This window comes from Salvelinus namaycush, chromosome 6 (genome assembly GCF_016432855.1).
Source record: "Salvelinus namaycush isolate Seneca chromosome 6, SaNama_1.0, whole genome shotgun sequence".
NCBI lineage: Eukaryota > Metazoa > Chordata > Actinopteri > Salmoniformes > Salmonidae > Salvelinus > Salvelinus namaycush.
Genome location: NC_052312.1, coordinates 39,533,633 through 39,559,949, shown reverse-complemented (window position 1 = coordinate 39,559,949; position 26,317 = coordinate 39,533,633). Strand labels below are relative to the sequence as shown.

General features: G+C 43.7%; 1 protein-coding gene across 2 annotated transcripts in view; it reads left to right on the top strand.

The window, feature by feature from the left end:
• LOC120049986 (GAS2-like protein 3) overlaps positions 1 to 26,317 on the top strand; it is a 31,433-nt gene that overhangs the window by 984 nt on the left and 4,132 nt on the right. The window contains exons 1-8 of one of the 2 annotated variants that reach the window (XM_038996545.1): positions 16,273 to 16,492; positions 18,818 to 18,873; positions 22,535 to 22,712; positions 22,951 to 23,069; positions 23,318 to 23,459; positions 24,106 to 24,169; positions 24,569 to 24,710; positions 25,311 to 25,418. In XM_038996545.1, coding sequence (XP_038852473.1) covers positions 18,850 to 18,873; positions 22,535 to 22,712; positions 22,951 to 23,069; positions 23,318 to 23,459; positions 24,106 to 24,169; positions 24,569 to 24,710; positions 25,311 to 25,418 — 777 coding nt within the window. In that variant the 5' untranslated portion in view covers positions 16,273 to 16,492; positions 18,818 to 18,849. Of the gene's footprint in view, positions 1 to 16,272; positions 16,493 to 18,817; positions 18,874 to 22,534; positions 22,713 to 22,950; positions 23,070 to 23,317; positions 23,460 to 24,105; positions 24,170 to 24,568; positions 24,711 to 25,310; positions 25,419 to 26,317 lie in introns of those variants that run through there. The other variant, XM_038996546.1, reaches the window with a different exon arrangement.

The following is a 26,317-nucleotide window of genomic DNA, read 5'->3' as shown; positions in this document are numbered from 1 at the left end:
TAACTGCGCACACAGTTTATAGGGCTCCAGAGTGGCGCGGCGATCTAAGGCACTGCATCTCAGTGCTAGAGGCATCACAACAGACCTTGGTTCGATTCCATCACAACTGGCTGTGATTGGAGTCCCTTAGGGCGGTGCACAATTGGCACAGCGTCGACCGGGTTAGGGTTTGACCGGGGTAGGCCGTCATTCTAAATAAGAATTTGTTATTAACTGACTTGCCTAGTTAATTTAAATAAATCAAGAAGTCACTAAATCTATTCCTTAAAACAGATCATTATCTTTCGTTTAGTACCGGTGTTTGTCATAAGCGCCAGTCCGTAGGAGGATTTAGAACGTAGCTGTCATTTTCAGGCTATGGTGGCTAGAAAATAAATTGCGCGCTCCTCCCATAAATCTCTGGCCTCAAAGGTCAAGTCATGAAGTTAGTGAACTTCAGGTCGGAGCTCTGTAAAGATGTCTGAGTTTCCGAGTTGGATGACCGTTCAAAAACGATTTCCCCCGCTGGGATCAAAATTCCCAGTTGTCTTGAACGCTCAAAAGTCTGAGTTTTCCGAGTTCCCAGTTGTTTCAAAGACGGCATTAGTCTCAGCTGAGGTGTCCGCTTCTCACAGTCCCTGCTCTCTCCTTCCTCCAGTGAGACTGATCAGAGAGGGGACAGGCTTCCCCTGATGGCAAAACTCGACTCGCACCGCATCTGCCTCAGGCACAAATTGTTCCTGTGACCAGAGAAAGTTAAATACTCGATATTCAAATGGACACAACGAGCTACTACTAATAATAAAAATGCAGGGCTATCGATACACTTGGCTACTCATTTATTGCAGCTGCAGTGCGAGTGGAGGTAGAGTGCGTTTTATGTTTTGTAATAGTGTTGAAGAAAACTCATATAAACAGCATGTCTTTGCTGTATTCTTTGACAGTCTCTCTCTGGTCATGGGTTTAAAAGTGATGAAGTCTCACGTAGGCTAGTATCAAACTTTTTTTGTGCCCGGTGTCATGGAAGCTGTACTAGCCACAGTGAATTGATCTATCGGATTGGTCCGCACATTATGCGCATTCGATGTAGTCACAGATCTCCTGGTCTGCCGGGTAGGCAGAGTTAGTCTTTTCAGACAAATGAAATGGTTCAAAATAGAAAAACCTACCCTGTGCACCTACCGCCAACAGTGCAACACGGAGAAGAAGAAAAAGCATCGCAAGCCATTATGCCTTTAACGTTAGCTTTTCTATAGAAATGTTTGGTGATCGACTAGGAATGCCTTAAAGATCACAATCGACTAGCTTGTGACAACTGTTTTTATTAATATAAATGGTACTTTTGACATAATTCAACTTTATCAGGTAAAAACTACTTAATAAGCCCAAAACCATGCTATGATTTATTGATTTTGATGATATTAGTGAAATCATGAAAATATGTTTGTCCTGGCTACATTCAAGACCCTGAAGAAGGCACAGTGATGCCGAAACATTGGTGGTTTACCCAATATATTACTGGGGGAGCTTGTATATAGTGTGTGTGACTCTCTCTTATACATTTTTATGTCCCGGCTACATTGACACAGTTGAGCCGGCGTGAAATATGGGTTGGAAAACGTACCTCAATGCAGGAATGGGATATGCCACTGTACTCCAAATTTGACCTTTATCCACACTGCTCCATCGATAAGAATAAAATACTACTTGTGTTCCCAGAAAACTTCCCATTTCGTCCTCATGCTAGCTACCAGTAGCCACTGCAGCCATTATGGAATGGCACATGATGTTGAACAACAAAGGATCTGATTAGCTGACACTGCCATTTAAAAATGGCTGCTGTGGCTAATGGTAGCTAGCATGAGGATAAAAAGGGAAGTTTTCAGCTGTATTTCTATCTGCTCGATGTATCCTCGTGTTCGTCAGCATGTGTTCGTCAGTATTTTTCAATGGAAAAAATGTGCATGAAAACGAGTCGTCTCTCCTTGAATGACAAAAAAATACTTTATTGAAGAGTCCCTACTGTTAACTTCTTGTGGATAGGGGGCAGCATTTTCACGTTTGGATGAAAAGCGTGCCCAGAGTAAACTGCCTCCTACTCAATCCCAGATGCTAATATATGCATATTATTATAAGTATTGGATAGAAAACACTGAAGTTTCTAAAACTGTTTGAATCATGTCTGTGACTATAACAGAACTTATTTGGCAGGCAAAACCCCGACGACAAACCATTCAGAATTTTTTTTGGGGGGGGTCACTCTCTTTTCAATGTGTTTTCATTGGGAATCCAGATTTCTAAGGGACCTTCCTGCAGTTCCTATCGCTACCATTAGATGTTAACAGTCTTTAGACATTTTTTGAGGTTTTTCCTTTCAGAAATGAAGAACTAGCCATGTTCAGAATGAGGCTCCAGTGACTTGTACTGTTTGTTAGATACGCGTGACCAGAAAGCATGCTACCCATTGTTTTCCTCCTGTATTGAACACAGATCATCCCGTCTTCAATTTTATCGATTATTTACGTTAAAAAATACCTAAAGTTGTATTACAAAAGTAGTTTGAAAAGTTTGGACAAAGCTTACAGGTAACTTTTGAGATATTTTTTAGTCATGTTGCGCAAGTTGGAACCGGTGTTTTTCTGGGTCAAACGCGCCAAATAAATGGACATTTTGGATCCATATCGACGGAATGAATCGAACAAAAGGACCATTTGTGATGTTTATGGGACATATTGGAGTGCCAACAGAAGAAGCTTGTCAGAGGTAAGGCATGAATTATGTCTTTATTTCTGCGTTTTGTGTCGCGCCGGGAGGGTTGAAATATGATGGTCTGTGTTTGTTTGCTTGGTTGCTATCCTCAGATAATAGCATTGTTTGCTTTCGCCGTAAAGCATTTTTGAAATCTAACATGTTGGCTGGATTCACAACAAGTGTAGCTTTAATTTGATATATTGAATGTGTGATTTCATGAAAGTAACATATTTATAGTAATTTATTTGAATTTGGCGCTCTGCATTTTCACTGTATTTTGGCCAGGTGGTACCCTACCATCCCATATATCCCAGAGAGGTTAACAAATCACTGATGAAGGGACGTAGACTTCGGCTCAGAACTTTGGCTTGCCTCCAGAAAAAATGTGGGCCCGAACTGCTGAAAAAACACTTGGGGGAAAAATTCCACAAAATGTCCTTATAATATATGCACAAACTCTACTGAACTGTTTCGGCTGGGAAGCATGTGGACGCCTTTAGGAAGTAGAGATGCTGTTGTGGCCTCTTGAGAAGGGTGGTGATGGTGTTGTTGGTCCATGACAAGTGCTCAGTGATGTGGGAGGGACATAACTCGTGACTCTCTACTGCAGTCCTGTTGATGTGGATCGAGGCATGTTCCCCCCTTTGTGTCCTGAAGTCCACAATCGACTCCTTTGTTTTGCTGACATTGAGGGAGTTGTTGTTATCATGACGCCACAATGCTAGTTCACTTACCTCCTCCCTATTGGCTAACTCGTTGTTGGTTATCAGGCCTATAACCGTGGTGTCGTCAGCAAACTTGATGGCGTTGGTGTTGTGCAACCATGCAGTTGTGGGTGAAGAGGGAGTACAGCAGAGGACTGAGGACACACCCCTGGGGGGCCTCTGTGTTAAGAGTCAGGGTGGAGGTGTTGCCAATCCTCACAGCCTGTGTTCTACCCGGTAGGAAGTCCAGGATCCAGTTGCAGAGGGTGGTGTCCAGACCCAAGGCTTCGAGCCCTGGGTCGGTATCTTCTGGCAACCATCCACCATTTCTCTGGAAAGGAGATGCCCTTGATTTTATGGCTTACCTTTAGGCTACATAATGTTAGGCTGTACCAGAAAATACATGTTTCTGGCTATGTAGCCTACCGTTACAACTTGAGATGGATAGAACATGTTTGACTACAGACTGATTTTATTTATTATTATTATTTTTATTTATTTATTTTTTAAATTTTATCCCCTTTTCTCCCCAATTTTTGTGGTATCCAATCGCTAGTAATTACTATCTTGTCTCATCGCTACAACTCCCGTACGGGCTCGGGAGAGACGAAGGACAACCCAACCAAGCCGCACTGCTTCTTAACACAGCGCGCCTCCAACCCGGAAGCCAGACGCACCAATGTGTCGGAGGAAACACCGTGCACCTGGCCCCCTTGGTTAGCGCGCACTGCGCCCGGCCCGCCACAGGAGTCGCTGGAGCGCGATGAGACAAGGATATCCCTACCGGCCAAACCCTCCCTAACCCGGACGACGCTAGCCCAATTGTGCGTCGCCCCATGGACCTCCCGGTCGCGGCCGGCTGCGACAGAGCCTGGGCGCGAACCCAGAGACTCTGGTGGCGCAGCTAGCACTGCGATGCAGTGCCCTAGACCACTGCGCCACCCGGGAGGCCCGACTACAGACTGATTTTATGTCCATTTAAATCTTCTGTTCCTGGTTTCCTGCTAGAGGAATACCGTAATAGCAAGGTTGTGCAGGTGCTTCCCTTCGCTTAAGTGTGTGCTGCTACCCCAGAGGAAGACCATTTCACCAGCAGCAAAGGGATCCAAAATACTATACTTGTTTTAGAAACTCAAGTAGACCTGCTTATTGTTTCTTTAACATACCAATTTCTGTATCTGAATTGAGCTGTAATGTGAAAACAAATCTTTTTCATAGTTATTTCTCATATGTAGGCCTACCACACAAAGATTGTTATTTTTTTTACCTTTGTGCTGCTTTTGTCAGACAACTGTATTTGCCATCTTGTGGTAGCTTTTGTGCAGAAATAATACAAATTAGGCATAGGGTCATACTTGAGATCTGGACTGGATCCAGATGCATGCATGCGTGAGGAGTGCGCCCCCAAAACAGCCCTGATTCTGCCCCTCTACCCCCTAATCACCATCTGGCTGATCTCTGGCATTATGCCTCACATTTTGGGGAAGTGGTGTCTCCAGAAGGAGGCCAAAAAAATATGAACAGCTTAATGGGTTAAACCCCCACGTGAGCCCATATGTGCTGCTATCTCCCCTGGACGCAATGGAGATCATGAAGACCTCTTGGTTTTCCCCTCATTTATTTAGGGTACTGCTGACTAATGACCAGACTGGGACCAGTGGGAGAGGGGCAGAGGAATAGTTACAGGAGAGGGAGACGTGACTGAGAATAAATAAAATCTAATTTTATTGGTCACATACACATTTTGCAGATGCTATTGCAGGTGCAGCAAAATGCTGATGTTTCTAGCTCCAACGGTGCAATAATACCTAACAATACACACGTCAATTAACTTCTTATGGCTGGGGGCAGTATTGAGTAGCTTGGATGAATAAGGTGCCCAGAGTAAGCTGCCTGCTACTCAGTCCCAGAAGCTAAGATACACATATTATTAGTAGATTTGGATAGTAAACACTCTGAAGTTTCTAAAACTGTTTGAATGATGTCTGTGAGTATAACAGAACTCATATGGCAGGCAAAAACATGATTAAAAAATCCAACCAGGAAGTTGTAAATCTGAGATTGGTCGATTTTCAACTCAGCTCCTATTGAAGATACAGTGGGATATTGGTCATGTTGCACTTCCTAAGGCTTCCACTAGATGGCAACAGTCTTTAGAGCCTTGTCTGATGCTTCTACTGTGAAGTGGGGCCGAATGAGAGGGGATTGAGTAAGGTCTACCATGAGCTGAACATGCGCTGACCATGCACGTTCATGTGAGAGCGAGCTCTGTTCCATCGCACTTCTGAAGACAAAGGAATTCTCCGGTTGGAACATTGTTGAAGAATTATGTTAACATCCTAAAGATTGATTCAATACTTAGTTTGTCATGTTTTTACGGACTGTAATATAACTTTTTTAACTTTTCGTCCGTACTTTCCGCTGGACTTGCCCGCGTGTCGTGAGTTTGGAAAGTGTACTGAACGCTAGAACAACAAGGAGGAATTTGGACATAAATTATGGACATTATCGTACAAAACAAACATTTATTGTGGAACTGGGATTCCTGGGAGTGCATTCTGATGAAGATCATCAAAGGTAAGTTAATGTTTAATGTTATTTCTGACTTCTGTTGACTGCACAATATGGCGGATATATTTTTGTCTTGATTGGGCTCTGAGCGCCGACCTCAGATTATTGCATGGTTTGCTTTTTCCGTAAAGCTTTTTTGAAATCTGACACAGCGGTTGCATTAAGGAGAAGTGCATCTAAAATTCCATGCATAACACTTGTATTTTCATCAATCAATCAATCAATCAATCAATCAATTTTATTTTATATAGCCCTTCGTACATCAGCTAATATCTCGAAGTGCTGTACAGAAACCCAGCCTAAAACCCCAAACAGCTAGTAATGCAGGTGTAGAAGCACGGTGGCTAGGAAAAACTCCCTAGAAAGGCCAAAACCTAGGAAGAAACCTAGAGAGGAACCAGGCTATGAGGGGTGGCCAGTCCTCTTCTGGCTGTGCCGGGTGGAGATTATAACAGAACTATGCCAAGATGTTCAAAAATGTTCATAAGTGACAAGCATGGTCAAATAATAATCAGGAATAATTTTCAGTTGGCTTTTCATAGCTGATCATTAAGAGTTGAAAAACAACAGGTCTGGGACAGGTGGCGGTTCCATAACCGCAGGCAGAACAGCTGAAACTGGAATAGCAGCAAGGCCAGGCGGACTGGGGACAGCAAGGAGTCACCACGGGCGGCAGTCCCGACGCATGGTCCTAGGGCCCAGGTCCTCCGAGAGAAAGAAAGAGAGAAGGAGAAAATTAGAGAGAGCCAAGATTTTCAAAATGTTCATAAATGACAAGCATGGTCAAATAATAATCAGGAATAAATCTGTTGGCTTTTCATAGCCGATCATTAAGAGTTGAAAACAGCAGGTCTGGGACAGGTAGGGGTTCCATAACCGCAGGCAGAACAGTTGAAACTGGAATAGCAGCAAGGCCAGGCGGACTGGGGACAGCAAGGAGTCACCACGGCCGGTAGTCCTGACGTATGGTCCTAGGGCTCAGGTTCTCAGAGAGAAAGAGAGAACGAGAGAATTAGAGAGAGCATACTTAAATTCACACAGGACACTGGATAAGACAGGAGAAGTACTCCAGGTATAACCAACTGACCCTAGCCCCCCGACACATAAACTACTGCAGCATAAATACTGGAGGCTGAGACAGGAGCGGTCAGGAGACACTGTGGCCCCATCCGAAGAAACCCCCGGACAGGGCCAAACAGGAAGGATATAACCCCACCCACTTTGCCAAAGCACAGCCCCCGCACCACTAGAGGGATATCCTCAACCACCAACTTACAATCCTGAGACAAGGCCGAGTATAGCCCACAAAGGTCTCCACCACAGCACAAACCAAGGGGGGGCGCCAACCCAGACAGGAAGATCACGTCAGTAACTCAACCCACTCAAGTGACGCACCCCTCCTAGGGACGGCATGAAAGAGCACCAGCAAGCCAGTGACTCAGCCCCTGTAACAGGGTTAGAGGCAGAGAATCCCAGTGGAGAGAGGGGAACCGGCCTGGCAGAGACAGCAAGGGCGGTTCGTTGCTCCAGAGCCTTTCCGTTCACCTTCACACTCCTGGGCCAGACTACACTCAATCATATGACCTACTGAAGAGATAAGTCTTCAGTAAAGACTTAAAGGTTGAGACCGAGTCTGCGTCTCTCACATGGGTAGGCAGACTGTTCCATAAAAATGGAGATCTATAGGAGAAAGCCCTGCCTCCCGCTGTTTGCTTAGAAATTCTAGGGACAATTAGGAGGCCTGCGTCTTGTGACCGTAGCGTACGTATTGGTATGTACGGCAGGACCAACTCGGAAAGATAGGTAGGAGCAAGCCCATGTAACGCTTTATAGGTTAACAGTAAAACCTTGAAATCAGCCCTTGCCTTAACAGGAAGCCAGTGTAGGGAAGCTAGCACTGGAGTAATATGATCAAATTTCTTGGTTCTAGTCAGGATTCTAGCAGCCGTATTTAGCACTAACTGAAGTTTATTTAGTGCTTTATCCGGGTAGCCGGAAAGTAGAGCATTGCAGTAGTCTAACCTAGAAGTAACAAATGCATGGATTAATTTTTCTGCATCATTTTTGGACAGAAAATTTCTGATTTTTGCAATGTTACGTAGATGGAAAAAAGCTGTCCTTGAAACAGTCTTGATATGTTCGTCAAAAGAGAGATCAGGGTCAAGAGTAACGCCGAGGTCCTTCACAGTTTTATTTGAGACGACTTTACAACCATCAAGATGAATTGTCAGATTTAACAGAAGATCTCTTTGTTTCTTGGGACCTAGAACAAGCATCTCTGTTTTGTCCGAGTTTAAAAGTAGAACGTTTTCAGCCATCCACTTCCTTATGTCTGAAACACAGGCTTCTAGCGAGGGCAATTTTGGGGCTTCACCATGTTTCATTGAAATGTACAGCTGTGTGTCATCCGCATAGCAGTGAAAGTTAACATTATGTTTTCGAATAACATCCCCAAGAGGTAAAATATATAGTGAAAACAATAGTGGTCCTAAAACGGAACCTTGAGGAACACCGAAATGTACAGTTGATTTGTCAGAGGACAGACCATTCACAGAGACAAACTGATATCTTTCCGACAGGTAAGATCTAAACCAGGCCAGAACTTGTCCGTGTAGACCAATTTGGGTTTCCAGTCTCTCCAAAAGAATGTGGTGATCGATGGTGTCAAAGGCAGCACTAAGGTCTAGTAGCACGAGGACAGATGCAGAGCCTCGGTCTGACGCCATTAAAAGGTCATTTACCACCTTCACAAGTGCAGTCTCAGTGCTATGATGGGGTCTAAAACCAGACTGAAGCATTTCGTATACATTGTTTGTCTTCAGAAAGGCAGTGAGTTGCTGTGCAACAGCTTTTTCAAAAAATTTTGAGAGGAATGGAAGATTCGATATAGGCCGATAGTTTTTTATATTTTCCGGGTCAAGGTTTGGCTTTTTCAAGAGAGGCTTTATCACTGCCACTTTTAGTGAGTTTGGTACACATCCGGTGGATAGAGAGCTGTTTATTATGTTCAACATAGGAGGGCCAAGCACAGGAAGCAGCTCCTTCAGCAGTTTAGTAGGAATAGGATCCAGTATGCAGCTTGAAGGTTTAGAGGCCATGATTATTTTCATCATTGTGTCAAGAGATATAGTACTAAAACACTTAAGTGTCTCTCCCGATCCCAGGCCCTCGCAGAGCTGTGCAGATCCAGGACAGCTAAGCCCTGGAGGAATACGCAGATTCAAAGAGGAGTCCGTAATTTGCTTTCTAATGGTCATGATCTTTTCCTCAAAGAAGTTCATGAATTTATTACTGCTGAAGTGAAAGCCATCCTCTCTTGGGGAATGCTGCTTTTTAGTTAGCTTTGCAACAGTATCAAAAAGAAATTTTGGATTGTTCTTATTTTCCTCGATTAAGTTGGAAAAGTAGGATGATCGAGCAGCAGTGAGGGCTCTTCGGTACTGCACGGTACTGTCTTTCCAAGCTAGTCGGAAGACTTCCAGTTTGGTGTGGCGCCATTTCCGTTCCAATTTCCTGGAAGCTTGCTTCAAAGCTCGGGTATTTTCTGTATACCAGGGAGCTAGTTTCTTATGACAAATGTTTTTCGTTTTTAGGGGTGCAACTGCATCTAGGGTATTGCGCAAGGTTAAATTGAGTTCCTCAGTTAAGTGGTTAACTGATTTTTGTCCTCTGACGTCCTTGGGTAGGCAGAAGGAGTCTGGAAGGGCATCAAGGAATTTTTGTGTTGTCTGAGAATTTATAGCACGACTTTTGATGCTCCTTGGTTGGGGTCTGAGCAGATTATTTGTTGCGATTGCAAACGTAATAAAATGGTGGTCCGATAGTCCAGGATTATGTGGAAAAACATTAAGATCTACAACATTTATTCCATGGGACAAAACTAGGTCCAGAGTATGACTGTGGCAGTGAGTAGGTCCAGAGACATGTTGGACAAAACCCACTGAGTCGATGATGGCTCCGAAAGACTTTTGGAGTGGGTCTGTGGACTTCTCCATGTGAATATTAAAATCACCAAAAATTAGAATATGATCTGCTATGACTACAAGGTCTGATAGGAATTCAGGAAACTCAGAGAGGAACGCTGTATATGGCCCAGGAGGCCTGTAAACAGTAGCTATAAAAAGTGATTGAGTAGGCTGCATAGATTTCATGACTAGAAGCTCAAAAGACGAAAACGCCATTTTTTTTTTTTGTAAATTGAAATTTGCTATCGTAAATGTTAGCAACACCTCCGCCTTTGCGGGATGCACGGGGGATATGGTCACTAGTGTAACCAGGAGGTGAGGCCTCATTTAACACAGTAAATTCATCAGGCTTAAGCCATGTTTCAGTCAGGCCAATCACATCAAGATTATGATCAGTGATTAGTTCATTGACTATGACTGCCTTTGAAGTGAGGGATCTAACATTAAGTAACCCTATTTTGAGATGTGAGGTATCACGATCTCTTTCAATAATGGCAGGAATGGAGGAGGTCTTTATCCTAATAAGATTGCTAAGGCGAACACCGCCATGTTTAGTTTTGCCCAACCTAGGTCGAGGCACAGACACAGTCTCAATGGGTATGGCTGAGCTGACTACACTGACTGTGCTATTGGCAGACTCCACTAAGCTGGCAGGTTGGCTAACAGCCTGCTGCCTGGCCTGCACCCTATTTCATTGTGGGGCTAGAGGAGTTAGAGCCCTATCTATGTTGGTAGATAAGATGAGAGCACCCCTCCAGCTAGGATGGAGTCCGTCACTCCTCAGCAGGTCAGGCTTGGTCCTGTTTGTGGGTGAGTCCCAGAAAGAGGGCCAATTATCTACAAATTCTATCTTTTGGGAGGGGCAGAAAACAGTTTTCAACCAGCGATTGAGTGCTGAGACTCTGCTGTAGAGCTCGTCACTCCCCCTAACTGGGAGGGGGCCAGAGACAATTACTCGATGCCGACACATCTTTCTAGCTGATTTACACGCTGAAGCTATGTTGCACTTGGTGACCTCTGACTGTTTCATCCTAACATCGTTGGTGCCGACGTGGATAACAATATCTCTATACTCTCTACACTCGCCAGATTTAGCTTTAGCCAGCACCATCTTTAGATTAGCCTTAACGTCGGTAGCCCTGCCCCCTGGTAAACAGTGTATGATCGCTGGGTGATTCGTTTTAAGTCTAATACTGTGGGTAATGGAGTCGCCAATGACTAGGGTTTTCAATTTGTCAGAGCTAATGGTGGGAGCCTTCGGCGTCTCAGACCCCGTAACGGGAGGAGTAGAGACAAGAGAAGACTCAGACTCCGACTCGCTACATAATGGGGAAAACCGGTTGAAAGTTTCTGTCGGCTGAATGAGCGACACCGGTTGAGCATTCCAACAGCATTTCCCTCCAGAAGCCATGAGAAAGTTGTCCGGCTGCGGGGACTGTGCGGGGGGATTTATACTAACGTTACTATCTGTACTTACTGGTGGCACAGACGCTGTTTCTTCCTTTCCTACACTGAAATTACCCTTGCCTAACGATTGCGTCTGAAGCTGGGCTTGTAGCACAGCTATTCTCGCCGTAAGGCGATCGTTCTCCTGTATATTATGAGTACAGCGACTGCAATTAGAAGACATCATGTTAATGTTACTACTTAGCTTCGGCTGTTGAAGGTGTTGACGAACCATGTCCAGATAAAGCGTCCGGAGTGAAAAAGTTGAATGAGGGAAAAAAGTTGCGATGGAAAAACTAAAAATATAAACGGTAATTAAAAACAAAAACAAAACAAAAAACGTAAAGTTGTCAGCTAGCAAAGTAAAGTAAAGTTGGCAGCAAAACGCACAGCAACAAAACGCACAGCAACACTTTATAATGAGTATTTCTGTAAATTGATGTGGCTCTCTGCAAAATCACCGGATGTTTTGAAACTACTGAACGTAACGCGCCAATGTAAACTCAGATAAATATGAACTTTACCGAACAAAACCATACATGTATTGTGTAACATGAAGTCCTATGAGTGTCATCTGATGAATATCATCAAAGGTTAGTGATTCATTTTATCTATATTTCTGCTTTTTGTGAATCCTCTCTTTGGCTGGAAAAATGGCTGTGTTATTCTGTGAATAGGCACTCACCTAACATAATCGTTTGGTTTGCTTTCGTCGTAAAAGCCTTTTTGAAATCGGACACTGTGGCTGGATTTACAATAAGTGTATCTGTAAAATACATGTATGTTTGAGGAATTTTAATTATGGGATTTCTGTTGTTTTGAATTTGGTGCCCTGCAGTTTCACTGGCTGTTGAAGAGGTGGGACGCTACCGTCCCACGTACCCTAGAGAGGTTAAAGTGACCAGTGTTCAATAACTATGTACCTCGGGCAGCTGGCTAGTAAGTGACTAAGGTTCAAGGCAGGGTACTGGGCAGAGGCCAGCTAGTGATGGCTATTTAAAAATCTGATGGCCTGGAGTTAGAAGCTTTTTCATTCTCTCGGTCCCAGCTTTGATGCACCAGAACTTTCCGTCTTGTAGATGGTAGCGTGTTGAACAGGCCGTGACTCTGGTGGCTGAGGTCCTTGATGATTTTTTTGGCCTCCACGTGACACCGGGTGCTGTAGATGTCCTGGAGGGCAGGCAGTGTACCCCCAGTGATGCATACATTCATGATCATTTTATTTTTTCATTACCAGGATAGGTTGGTTGGTGGGTTAACTCTGGAGTGTTGCCCTAGGGCAGTCATTTAAGCTCACTTTGTTCAGCAGCAGTTCTTAGTCTCCCCAGCACAAATGTTTCTCTGTTGGCTTAAATGTCTTCTCTTTTGGCCAGGTTTCAGCTGGGCTGTGGCCTGTCTGGCTAACAGCGAACGTCTCCATTGTCTCACTCTCTACCTGCCGAACCCTCATTGCTAATGACCTCATTCAATATTACATTTCTCAGTTCTTCTGATATAAAAACAGACATGATTTGAGTGTCGTATTTTCCTGGAGTCTTCTATTACAAGAGTTGACTTACTTCTAAAGATAGGTAGGGCCTTACTGAAATTACCTCGCTGACCTGAATCAATGAACATCGATTCATTGACAGAGTGAGAGGACTTTATCTTTTAGGCGTCCTGTGAATATATCCAGTTTAATTCTAGAGGTCTTTGGACTCCTCTACGACAGTTGATGATGAGTCCAGTTTCAAAACAATGAACAGGATGAGAGGAGGATGCTGAAAGGGTGTTTGAAGGTCTTTGTTAATGACAGCAGGTCATTAGTTAATGACAACAGGGTCTATGGTAGCTTTTGTTTTTACTGAGGGCTGAGCTTTTTTCATGTTAAGGTGAAAGGTTTACCGAGTCCCCCTCCCCTCTATCCCTGGGATTATCATACAGGCAAGTAACCCTCCTTACCTGACCATCTGTGAGGGTCTTCTTCAGGGCCTCGGACGTCTTGCAGCTTATCTGACCACTTTGATAAAGCCGGTTACAAATTAGTCTACACGTTTTAGGCCCATGTTTGGTCTTGCATTGTGTTCCAATTTCCTTTTAGGATTTTCTTTTTTGAGTTTTAGCACAATGGAGAACACAAGTCGTACAATTTGAAAGGTACAACTAGTCTTGTATACCATAAGATAACAAAAAAAGTATGTATGTTCCTGTCATAAGAGCATTTCAGCATACCCTAATACACACAGAACATTTCCTCAACACCCTCTTTAAGTCAAAGCCCTTTTTTTATTCTGTTGACATCATCCAGTCAGTTTCAGATGATGTCATTAACGGCCTTGTCCTTACAACTGACCCATTTTTTAATACAGCAGCTTCTGCAGTTGTTGCCATCACTGCAATGTTCAGATCACAACCCTCTCCTCGATAATCAAAGAAGCTCTTCCTGATGGTGACTTTGTCAGTATGGCCATGGAGCCCTATTCATTCTGGGAAATGTATTTAAAGCAAATGTCAACATTTATGAAACTGTCAGGTTAGATCAGTGCTCTTGGCGGTCTTCAGGACATTCTTAGCTACTTCAGTTGGGATATTGTTTTCTGAAGGGATGATGTCATCTGCGTTGACTTGCAATTCAGTGGCCTAGCTAGCCTATGTTAATCCGCGAGCGAACTCCCCCGATGAATGGGCAAGCTGCCAGTCCTGCCTGCCGCAGCTTAACGGGCACAATCACCCTATAGGAGACCTAACTCGATGCCGGCTCCCTTTGACAACTTTAATTTGGTTGCCTCAATTTCAGACTTTAATAAATCCACTCATTTTTACTCCCTATCAGAAGTGTCGACTGTCTCAAATATTAATTTTTTTGACAAGACAAACTTCCCAGCAGCCTCTAAGTGCATGCTGTGGTAATAGATTAATCAAACCAGGAGGAAGTGGTATTGGCAGGTGTCTCCTCAGTTCACACCTAAAAGCCGATGAGGGGCTTTCCTGGCGACCCGTCATCTTCAGGACAACTCTTCTTGAAGGACATGGGTTTGAGCCTAAATGATGTACGCTACACTTAGGCCTAATCCTGCCTGAATGCACCTACTCCCATAATGAATACAAGGTCCATTTCTGATGGAGAGGCACCGAATGAAACCTTCAACTGACAGGCCAATTAAGTTGAGACACAAAGGGCTCAGCAGGAGAAGTTAAATGAATGAGAAGTTGGTAGTCTCTGGGGAGAGTGGAGCAGACCCCGTTTGGCAGGAGAGCAGGGTTAAAATAAAAAGCTTATGGCCCCATGTGCTGGCTTACAGCCCCTTTACACTCTTATGTTAGACTCGTGCAGCTGCTCCATGCTATTGGTAAATACGCGAATCACCCCCCCCCAACTCACTAATTCGCACACACTTTACAATCCACTGTGAATGCACATCAAACACATGATGTACACCGACTGCAGCTCCGTCCATGTGCCACGTGCTATCTGTAGTATTGTGATCGGTGAGGGTGTATCGTCCATGTCTGGAATAGCCCCTGATCCTCTTAAATGATTACTGATCCCTCATCCATCTGTGTATGTTTATCTTCAGGACTACAGAGAGGCTTGGCTAATGTCCCTCTACTTCATTAAACCTTCCCATTTACTCCCTCAAAGGGAGACCCACCATTTCAATTCATTTAAAGAGCTATCTTGGTAGGAATCCGATTTTTGTTTTGTAATTTTACATCCTGGTTCTATCAGAAGCAAAACACATGAATCAACATCAAATAAAATGTTATTTCACATGCGTCGTCGACGAACAGTGAAATGCTTACTGGTCCTTTTCCAACAATGCGGAGCAAAGAACATAAAGAAATCTAATTTACCCAACAATGTGTCAATGTATAATAATGTACCAAACAAGGTTTACATTGTGAAGCAAAAACTAGCTCAAATGCATATTCGTTCAAACGTGCATTTTTTCTGGACCCGAAGGTCATTGTTGGAAGACCAGTTTTGATTGAACAGGGCTGCCAAGAGCGAACAGGCATTGTTCAAGTGTTTCAGCAACCACTAGAGAATGTGCGAGGCTGCGGCCCTTGTCAAGTGGCGAGCCTTGCCCTTTACTCAGACACTCGCACATTCACTTCAGCCAACCCAGCAGCATAAAACACATTCTGTTTTTGAATGCCTCTTTTCATTTCTCGCTCCCTCCCTCGCATTGACTTTTGGTGGTGGTGTGGACGCGCATGCTGCCCTTTTGGTCCCCACCGGGAGGCATTCTCTCAGCTCGCGCATTGGGGCCCCAGATGCAGCACATTCTAGAGACGAGTGCTCCCTTTGTCCTCTGCTGTTAGCCCCATACGCCTCCCTACTCAAATTGAAAGTCACCCCATTCTTTCTTTCTCCCCCTCTTTGTTTGTCTACTGTCCAGTAGTTTAGGCCTACTGATCTCCTCCAGGAGCAAGTCTTGCCAGGGTTCTAACTATGGCAGTGCTTGTCACCTTTTAGCAAATCAGGACTTGTGCACTGGCCTAGGCACCCGTATAAGCATTAGACAATGCTAACTTTGGGACAGTCACAATGTGTAATTTGAACCCTGGCCCTTGCCCTTTTCTCTTCCGTCTTCCCCACACCAAACTTTCCCCTTGCTATCATGTTTTTTTGGGTGGGGGTTGGGGAAGGAGGATGAGATGAGATGAGGAAGTGGCTGGTTCCCCTGCCCCCTAGCCCTCCATTTCCACTAGCTTCTCGCAGGGAGCTCCCAGGGCAGGCTGCAGAGTTGGGATGATGAACGTGTGGGGTGGCTGGAGGGGGGTGTGGTGTGTAACAATGGGTGCTTTGTGAGAGGAGGACTGGCCGTGGCAGGAGTGGGGGGCCTCCGCAGAGCCACTTCATTAGTCAAGGCTCTCCCTCCTCCCTCCATTCTCTCCTCCCTCTGTCATTCTCTCGCTCGCTGTCGACATTACACACTCTGAAGTCTGGAACCAGCCAGTAGGAGCCTGCATGGTTTGTGCTGCGCTTTCTGCTTTCCGGTCAGAAGCAGGGTGGAGACGGGTTTTTCCGACTTTCTGGGGGTTCTACGCAGCTCTTTTCGTACATGACTACTGTCTTCCTCCTGTCCTAAGGTAATTCTGCTTGTCTGCACTGCTGTCATCTTGTCCTCTGCCGAGAGCAACGCATCACAGATGAGACATGGATTGATTTCTCTCACGCTGTGTCAGAGTAACTGAATGCATAAAAAAATGTGTGCACGTAAAGAGCTTTCTTTGAAATGACAACAGCGTATTAAGTAGCTGAAATGTGGATCTATGATTAGGGTTGCAAAATTCTGGGAACTTTCAATAAATTCCCTGGTTTTCCAGATATCCTGGTGGAGGATTCTGGATTTTCTGCTTCTTCCCTCCTGACTTGGCTAATCCTCCATCTGAGATTTCGGGGAAAACCAGGGAATTTATTGAAAGTTCCCGGGAATTTTACAACCCTATCTATGACATTGAAATGCGGTCATAGCGCTAGGGTCTTAGTTTGTGCTGCCTGCTCCTCGGGTCTATGGTGACATTTGTTTGAGTACTGGAGCTCAGCCCAGTAGAGAAGTTAAAATTCTCAGTCTCTATCCTATAGAACAGACTGGGAAGGGGATTTGGGTGGATTGCTGAGGGAGAAAGGGAGCAATTTTGGGGTGTGTATGTGTTGGGGGGGTAAGAGCTGTGTTTTCTTGTTGACTAAACTGTCAGTGTCAGAGGCTAGTATAGCTCATTATTGTCTCTCGCTCTCCCTCTCTCTCGTTCTCACACACACACATCCTTTGGGCCAAGGGGATGGTTCTGGGTAATCCCCTACATCCTGGGAGGAAGAGGGAGAGCTTTACATTTTTTAAACATTCTGAATTATATATAGTTTTGTGTATATGTGTGTGTGTATATATACAGTTGAAGTCAAAGTTTACAGACACCTTAGCCAAATACATTTCAACTCAGTTCTTTACAATTCCTGACATTTAATCCGAGTAAAAATTCCCTGTCTTAGGTCAGTTAGGATCACCACTTTATTTTAAGAATGTGAAATGTCAGAATAATAGTAGAGAATTATTTATTTCAGCTTTTATTTCTTTCATCACATTCCCAGTGGGTCAGAAGATTACATACACTCAATTAGTATTTGGTAGCATTGCCTTTAAATTGTTAAACTTTGGTCAAACGTTTCGGGTAGCCTTCCACAAGCTTCCCACAATAAGTTGGGTTAATTCTGGCCCATTCCTCCTGACAAAGCTGGTGTAACTGAGTCAGGTTTGTAGGCTTCCTTTCTCTCACACACTTTTTCAGTTTTGCCCAGAAATTCTCTATAGGATTGAGGTCAGGGCTTTGATGGCCACTCCAATACCTTGAGAGATATATATATATATATATGTGTGCTTAGTCATAAAAAAAACATGTAAATCTTTGAGTCATAATCTCTTAAGGTAAAGCACAGTGCTTTACAGCTAATCTAGATAGTTTCATTCGTTTGTCACTAACCTATGTCATTTACTTGGCACATGGTCCTTGACTCATGTCCTTTTCAATCAAATCAAACTTTATTTGTCACATGGGCCGAAGACAACAAGTGTAGACCTTAACGTGAAATGCTTACTTACAAGCCCTTAAAACAGCGCAGTTCAAAAAGAGTTAAGAAAATATATAATAATATTTAATAAACTAAAGTAAAAAGTAACACAATATCAAGGCTATATATAGGGAGTACCGAGTCAGTGTGCAGGGGTACAGGTTAGTTGATGTAATTTGTACATGTAGGTGGGGGTGAAGTGACTCTGCATAGATAATAAACAGCAAGCAGCAGCAGTGTACAAAACAAATTGAGGGGGGGTAAATGTAAATAGTCCGGTGGCCATTTGATTAATTGTTCAGCAGTTTTATGGCTTGGGGGTAGAAGCTGTTAAGGCTGGAAGGTGTAATAGATAACATGGACTGATGCTGAATCAATATTGTCCCATCCCATTCTGGAACTTTCCAGACTACATGCTAAACAACCCTTTAGCTGAATGTGTTTGAAAAGTGTTCTTACCTAGACGAGAGGGAAGCTCTACTATTAAGTGAGCTAAGTTACAATGACAAAATATACAGAGATGGTTGCTACTGCCAGATGTTTCTCAGCCCTGTGGACTGTATCATCCTCACCATGTGTCATCTGCAGATGTTTCAGATGTTCTGGTAGTGTTGTTTTTGTTAGCACGTGGTGGATAGGACATGATGATGCGTGAGCCACATGTATCGAATGTGAATGCCTGAATGTGTTGCCATAATTGGTATATAATCACAAAGCAAGATCAAGAAGCCAGCAAACTCGACTCTATTTCCTATAAGAATGGTGATTTGATACCCTCAGTGCTGTGGCCCATGTTCCAATGCTGTTTTCTAGATATTTTATACTTAATAGCCTCATGTCTGTTTCAGGATGAAAAGGTGAATCTCCTCTGATTGCAGCGATGGCAGTGCAGGCTGGCATACAGGTAAGAAAATGACTTATTATCATGCACATACAAGGATTTTTGGATTGTTTGTTTTTTGTTCAGAAGGGGGTAACTCCTTTTTCCTCAAAGGCCCAGTCCAAAGACCTCTTCTCATACCGTGGCCCCTATCCCTGCTGTGTTTACATATCTAAAGGATAGGAGTAGCAGTCAGGTGTAAGCAAAATGGCTTGGATACAATGGCAAAGCAAAATCGTGATTTCTTTTTTTTCTTTTTCTTTTTCTGTCAGTTTAGGACCCCCTCACAAGTCATTCAAAATCTCTAACGCTTTCCTGGTTTAGCTAGTCTATTCAGGAGGCGGACTGACACCAATCCAATTGCTTTACTGTTTTTACTGGTCTCATCTCCAGCAACATAATCTGTTTGCTCTCAAGGCCGTCTGATATCTGAGGAGGCCAATAAGACCCTGTGGGAGGGCCGTAACTACATATGAGGACACAGAGGTCTGGATCTCGTACATTTTTTGTTGAATAAAACAAATTAAATAAACTATTTGGTTTATTTTGGGGGGGGCACACAGTCAAGGATCTCAACTTTCTGTTGAGTTAGGATAGTGGAATACACTAAGTGCAATTATGTTACTCACTGATAGTCAGTAAAACATGTTTTGATTGGTAAATTAGTTAATTTAGCCAGCTATCTAAACTTGTAGTAATCATGGCTGAATTACCGACAGGGCACGTGCCCAGGGGCCCTGACCTCCAGGGGGCCCCTATGTATTTTGTTAGTCACTCTCACTCAGATATTATATTAACATGGCGTAAGTTATGGCAAAATGTGTACAATTGCAGAAAATGGTCTGTAAAACTAAAATAGAAGTTCTGTAAATCAAACTCATTTGTCTACTTTTTGTTAATAAAATACTTTTGCTGCAAAAATCCCTCCTGTAACGTATTCAATTATAGTTTTTAATCACGGTGCTGGGTTAATGTTTAGCAGCTAATTGTATAGCTAATAAATAGGCTATGTGTTTGTAGATGACTGAAGGGAATGTGATTATGGCTAGGGTTATTTTTGCTGTTTTTCATATAGCATTTGGGATTTTTTAAATGGTATAGAAATGCAGTAAATGAGCTTCATCTTTCCCCCCTGTCCAAACCTCACTAAAACTCAGACCTTGGTTACGGCCCTGCCTGTGGGGGTTTCTACTCTAGGTCAAAGGTCAACGAGAACCATGGGAAGATTTCACAACTAGGAGGAGCATAAAGGACTAGCAGGTGTAACTCTGGCCCTGTTTGAATCCTTCCTTCCTCTCGTCCTTGACGTTATCACTGATCTGATGTAGGGCTGGGAATTGCCAGGGACCTCACGATACAATATTATCATGATACGTCGGTGCCGATACAATATGTATTACGATTCGATACTATGATTTTATTATGCTTTGATGTTCCAAACATATTGCTCACCCTATGTCTGCTGCAGAGAGACAAGAGAGAGACATGAGAAAATAAGTGTTGATCAGTCAGGGAAATAAAAGTGCTGAAAACATGTTGGCTCACTATTTTAAAAAGAAGATGGAGAACAAGATATAGGATGAAAAATACTGGAGTTTTGGCGCAGGTACAGCGCAAATAAATATTATCGCGATATGTAACTGTAAACATCTTTTTCCCCCATCACTAATCTGATGTGACATTATTAGTGAAAGCAATATAGTGGATACTTAGTTTTTTTGCACTCAAATCATGTGATTCCGTTAAGGAAGGGTGAACGGATGCATTTGAGAAGTATTCAAACTCATTGGCTTGGTGTCTGTCTTGTGATCACACCAACATGCAATCAAGAGGCCTAGTATGTGTACATCTATGCGATCCACATCATCCTGAATGGCTATTTGGTGGCTTCATTAAGAACGCATTAGGAATGTAGATTTGCTGTTTTTAAATCCCTTTCCTAACTATGTTCCATTAAGAGGGAGCTTTAAAGTCCAATGTTTAAAACTCTTACAATCTCCCTCTGTTATGTGCCAGATTTACCAGGATTAGGCGGTATTTGTTTCCACAGTTAGTCTACTTGCCTGTACACAGGCTACCCCTACACCCTTATTCTGAAAACTAAACATATACTTGGGAGGAGTCTAAAGTTTTCACCGTACCCAAAACCATTTAGCAATTTTATTTGGACACAAAGGGGGTAGGTATTCTACTGCACAAGTACTACCATAAAGGATCAGTTGAATTGATGTCTAACTATAATAAGCCTACGGTGAGGGCTACTAAAGCTTTTATTTCTGTGAAACCTGCATCCAGTCAGGTGACGCTGGAGAGGTCACCACGGGTAATCCCCAATGGTATGGTGGTAATCTCCACATGTTTATGTAACTCAAACACTCCCCTCCTCGTCGCCTTTTCTCTAATTAGCTATATTTGGTGCGAGTAAGACGGAAAACAACATATGTTGTGGACTTGCCTTGCCCAGAGCACCAGCCAGGCACCTTATCCTTAGAACAGTTATGTAAGGGAGAGGGGGTTGGGGAGGAGGAGTTGTGAGAATTTCTTCTAATTTCTGTGTTTTAATTAAATGCAACTTTTTTTGAGAACCAGACAGAATTTTAAATACTTTCTACTGAGCAGGGCCATTTACACTCAATCTCTTTCTATCTCACACCTACTTTCTCTTGTTCTCTTTCTCTCTCATACCCTCTTTCTCTCTCATATTTTCTTTCTCTCTCATACTCTCTTGTCAGTCTGGGATGCTTTCTGTGACATCTGATATCTCCAGCAGTGATAACTTGACTCACCCCCGTTCTCTACCCCCACTGAAGTTTGAGAGTCACTCAAATGGGGTCGTGGAAAAACTCCCAAAGAACAAACGAGACCCAGGGAAAGTCTCAATCATGATATACCAGTGAGGGTGTGGGAGAGAGGCAGCAATAGCGGATATACTGTCAGCTGTGTGTATGATTGGAGGTTGATCTGATGTGACTGTAGGATACAAGGCTTGTTCCAGCCTCCAGGCATTCTCCTCCCCTCAGCTGATTTCCTTTCCCTCACTGCGAGTGGAATATCACCACAGACATCTAGTAGGCCGTCTCAGAGGACTTGGTTGTCTCGACAATATCCTATTTCTATTCTTCCATTTTAGAGTCATACAAAACGCTGCTCATTCTCCAAGGCAACCTTTCCTCCGTCTATTTGCACTTCAATCTTATTAGTGTAGCTGGATATTTTTTTTTTTTTTTTGTCCAAATGTCGAAATTGTATACTGATATGAAAATTGATATCCTTCAATCATGTTATTCTTGCCCTGACAAAAGCACAGTCTGTGTGCCAGGGGCTGAGTTCTAGTAGCCTGTGTGAGTGAAGGATTTTGGATTTCTCCCCCTGGTCTATCCCACTGCCAACAGTGTCTAAACCCACTTCCAGTGATCCGTGCAGCTCCTTTAGTCTACGAGCATTTGGATACAATCACTACAGTGCTGAAATCCATTCTGAAAATGACACATTTCCTTTGCCAGGCTGACACCACTTGTAATATAATGGAAGGGTTGAATGACAGATGAATGTAAGCGATATGCTAGGAAGATTTAATTGTCAGCCCCAAAACCTTTTTCTGCCCTCTTCCCATAGTAACGACACCAGCTGGTGGTAGTTTGTCACTCAATGTGTTTTTTCTATCTTTTTTCTCCTCCCCCCGCAGATGTGGTTCGGGGAGAAGTTTGACACGCCTCTGCAGAGTCCACGCAGCCCTTTGACGCTGCGCCATGGGCCGGGCTTGGCCGATGTCTTCCAGTATGACCAGTGGCTGGCCGTGCGCCACGAAGCCACACTGGTACCCATGCAGGAGGACCTGGCCATCTGGCTCACCGGGATGCTGGGTAAGACCAGGCGGGTCATGGGGGAAAATAATTCAAAAAGTGTGTCGTTGTCTTGTTCCTGTGGCATTATTTGTACTCTGAACCTGGCAATGGAAGTTTGTTGGATGTGCAGCCTAGAATTCTTCCTTTTTTGTTAATAATTTGGCCTTAAATGTCTCGCCCTGTCACTCACCCCTCACTCCCAACAATACACACTAACACACTCATGCTAATATTTTCCTTTGTCTCTGATACACAGGAGAGGAGGTGAGAGCGGAGAGCTTCATGGAGGAGCTGAACAACGGGGTGAAGCTGTGTCGGCTAATCGGAGCTCTGCAGAGCAGGATCTCTCAGAGCGGGGCCTCGGATATGGGCAAGGTGAGCTGTGATTAGAGGAATGGCAGGGGGAACAGGATATTAAGGAAAAGTAGGGGAGTGGTAAGGATAGGGTAGTTTGAGATGGCGGTCTGTTTCCCATCTGAAAAGAGTTGGTGCGTTTGGTTCTGAAATTATTTGTTTTTCTGTCCATTTGAAAATATTACCTAACCAAGAATGGTCATATGTCAACTGTGATGCAATGCATGTGTGGTTAATTTGTTGTACTATTTGAATGCCTTTCCCTGCAGTTGTTTCCCATGAAGAAGGTGGCATGTAAGTGCAATGCCTCTCCAGGGTCCTTTTTCGCCCGCGACAACACTGCCAACTTCCTGGGCTGGTGTCGCCACATAGGCGTGGAAGAGACATACCTGTTTGAATCGGAGGGCCTAGGTACGTGTTTTAGTTGGTGGGGAGGCTGTACTGACCAGTAAGCACAGCAAGTAGGAGCTAATCACAAACGGCCATCGCTCCAGACAGTTTTGAAGTGTATATTTGGGTTATTTTTTCTCGGCAGCCTCTAGTTAGCTTAGCATTCTAGCACGAATGTCCACAGGTATCAATCAAACCAAAACCCATTCCGTCTTGTGTAATCAGTAGAGCAGAACCATGGTTGTACAGTTGAGGTAGGGTCCAACTCCATTCCATCCCACCACTCTTGTAACATTACTACATTATCCTTGGAGTTAATTACCTAGGAGTTGATTAATACATTACTATGTTGCCCTTGGTGTTGTTTGATACATTACGACATTACCCTTGGAGTTGATTAATGGCTTCTTAGCTTAATCGGTTCAAAGGAACATGGGCTGAGTTGTAAGCCTTTAATGACTGAACGGAGCAGATGCCTCCGCTGCAGCCATTGTCTGGCTTTTGTTTAAGCCATCCTCCTTAATGACATAATAGGATCCACCATAGAGAGCAATTAACAAAGGTTCTTTATGTGAACACCTCATTAAAAGTAATGGGTTTGTGACACTGCTGCGATACTATACAACCATGTTGTCTCTCTACAGTATGTATTTTCTCTGTCTCGCAGTTCTGCACAAGGATCCCAGGCAGGTGTGTCTGTGTCTGCTAGAGATCGGCCGCATCGTCTCCAAGTAAGTTTCCCTTGGTTGATTGATGTACAGTACCAGTCAAAAGGACATGCCTACAGTGATTCCATGTGTTATTTCATAGTTTTGATGTCTTCACTATTATTCTACAATGTAGAAAATAAAGAAAAACCCTTGAATGTGTAGGTGTGTCCAAACTTTTGACTGGCACTGTATGTGCTGTAGGTGTTGCACTGTGACAAATGTAAGATAAGATCATTCTAGAACATGACCACCACATTTTGTTTTGACCTTTCACTGATCCTGTAGTTATGCAATGTGGTATGTTGCAGCTGTGTTGAGGTAGAAAGATGGACAATGCAGCAAAAATGCAAATGTGTGGCATATTTTTTCCTTTCCTAACAGTCCCTTTAGAGCACTGAACTGATCTGTTTTTCTCCATAGGTATGGGGTGGAGCCTCCGGTACTGGTGAAACTGGAGAAGGAGATTGAGCTGGAGGAGACCCTGCTGAAGACTACAGAGCCTGCTCCTGCAGTCAAAACCTTCACTGTGTGCTGCCAGCATGGGGGCCTCTACCAGCCTGGGGTAAGTCACTCCAAGAGTTAAAACTGCTATTGTCAAATTTGTACTGACTAAATAGGGACTCGGCTCCACTTTAGTCTCATCTCTTGTTGTTCTATTAAAATAGTTAGTTGGTGACCCAGTTCATCAGATCCAAAATGGCGGCAGCAGTGGCTCTAGTTGCCTCGCTGCTCAGGGCTGTATGAGTCATTATGGTCTTTGTGATGCTCCATCCATCCGGGGTCATGTGACTCTGTAGCCTGTGGCACCAATGCAGCGCAGTCAGAACATCAACGAACATCAGAACGCTTCCTGTGTCCACAGCCTAAGCTGCATGACTCTTAGCCTTTGATTAGTGTGTTTGCCAAAGCGGTCCTCTTCAACTACAGTATTGAGGCTGCTACTGAATGCTGTTCTATAGCCTTTCAAGTCTTTGCAACTTAAAATTGTTTCATTTGAGTTCATCGGTTCATTGGGTTTTCCTGTTAGCAACTCCGCTTTATCCTTAGGCGATGGATAATGAAACAGGGTTTCTCAATGTTTTAGAGAATTTCTTTCTCATGTTCTTACTTACTTATCCAGGACTCTATAGGCCCATGTTAATTCTCCATCTCTGTGTTACAGGAGCAACATCTGACGGACGAGCCTCCGTGTAACTGCTCCCAGAGAGTATCTATTGAATACCTGTCAGAGGGCCGTTACAGACTGGGAGACAAGACCCTCTTCATCCGGGTGAGCAGCACACACTGTGTAGTGACACACTGAACACTCCCAACCAAGCATTGAACACCAGTGTTGGGGTCAATTCAACTGCTAAGTGAGCATTAGACCTGTAGCTAGTGACACACCCTTTCTGTCCTCTGCCAAGAGACCAGGAAACATCTCTCCACCGTAACCTCATTCATTACCTGGCCACTAATCCAAAGGTTCAGTCTTGGTACCTGGCACACGTTTGGCTGTGTCAGCACCGTATAAATTAAATTACTACACATGACATAATTCTATGGTCAGTACTTGTCTGGTCCTTTATACCTTCACATACTATAGACTGGATAGTCCTGTAGACTTGAGACCAACCTGCTATATAGACTAGGTAGACTTGAGACCAACCCTATTATATAGACTAGATAGTCATGTAGACTAGAGACCAACCTGCTATATAGACTAGGTAGTCCTGTAGACTTGAGACCAACCCTACTATATAGACTAGATAGTCCTGTAGACTTGGGACCAACCTGCTATATAGACTAGGTAGTCCTGTAGACTTGAGACCAACCTGCTATATAGACTAGGTAGTCCTGTAGACTTGAGACCAACCCTACTATATAGACTAGGTAGTCATGTAGACTAGAGACCAACCTGCTATATAGACTAGGTAGTCCTGTAGACTTGAGACCAACCCTATTATATAGACTAGATAGTCCTGTAGACTTGGGACCAACCCTACTATATAGACTAGGTAGTCATGTAGACTTGAGACCAACCTGCTATATAGACTAGGTAGACTTGAGACCAACCCTATTATATAGACTAGATAGTCATGTAGACTAGAGACCAACCTGCTATATAGACTAGATAGTTCTGTAGACTTGAGACCAACCTGCTATATAGACTAGGTAGTCCTGTAGACT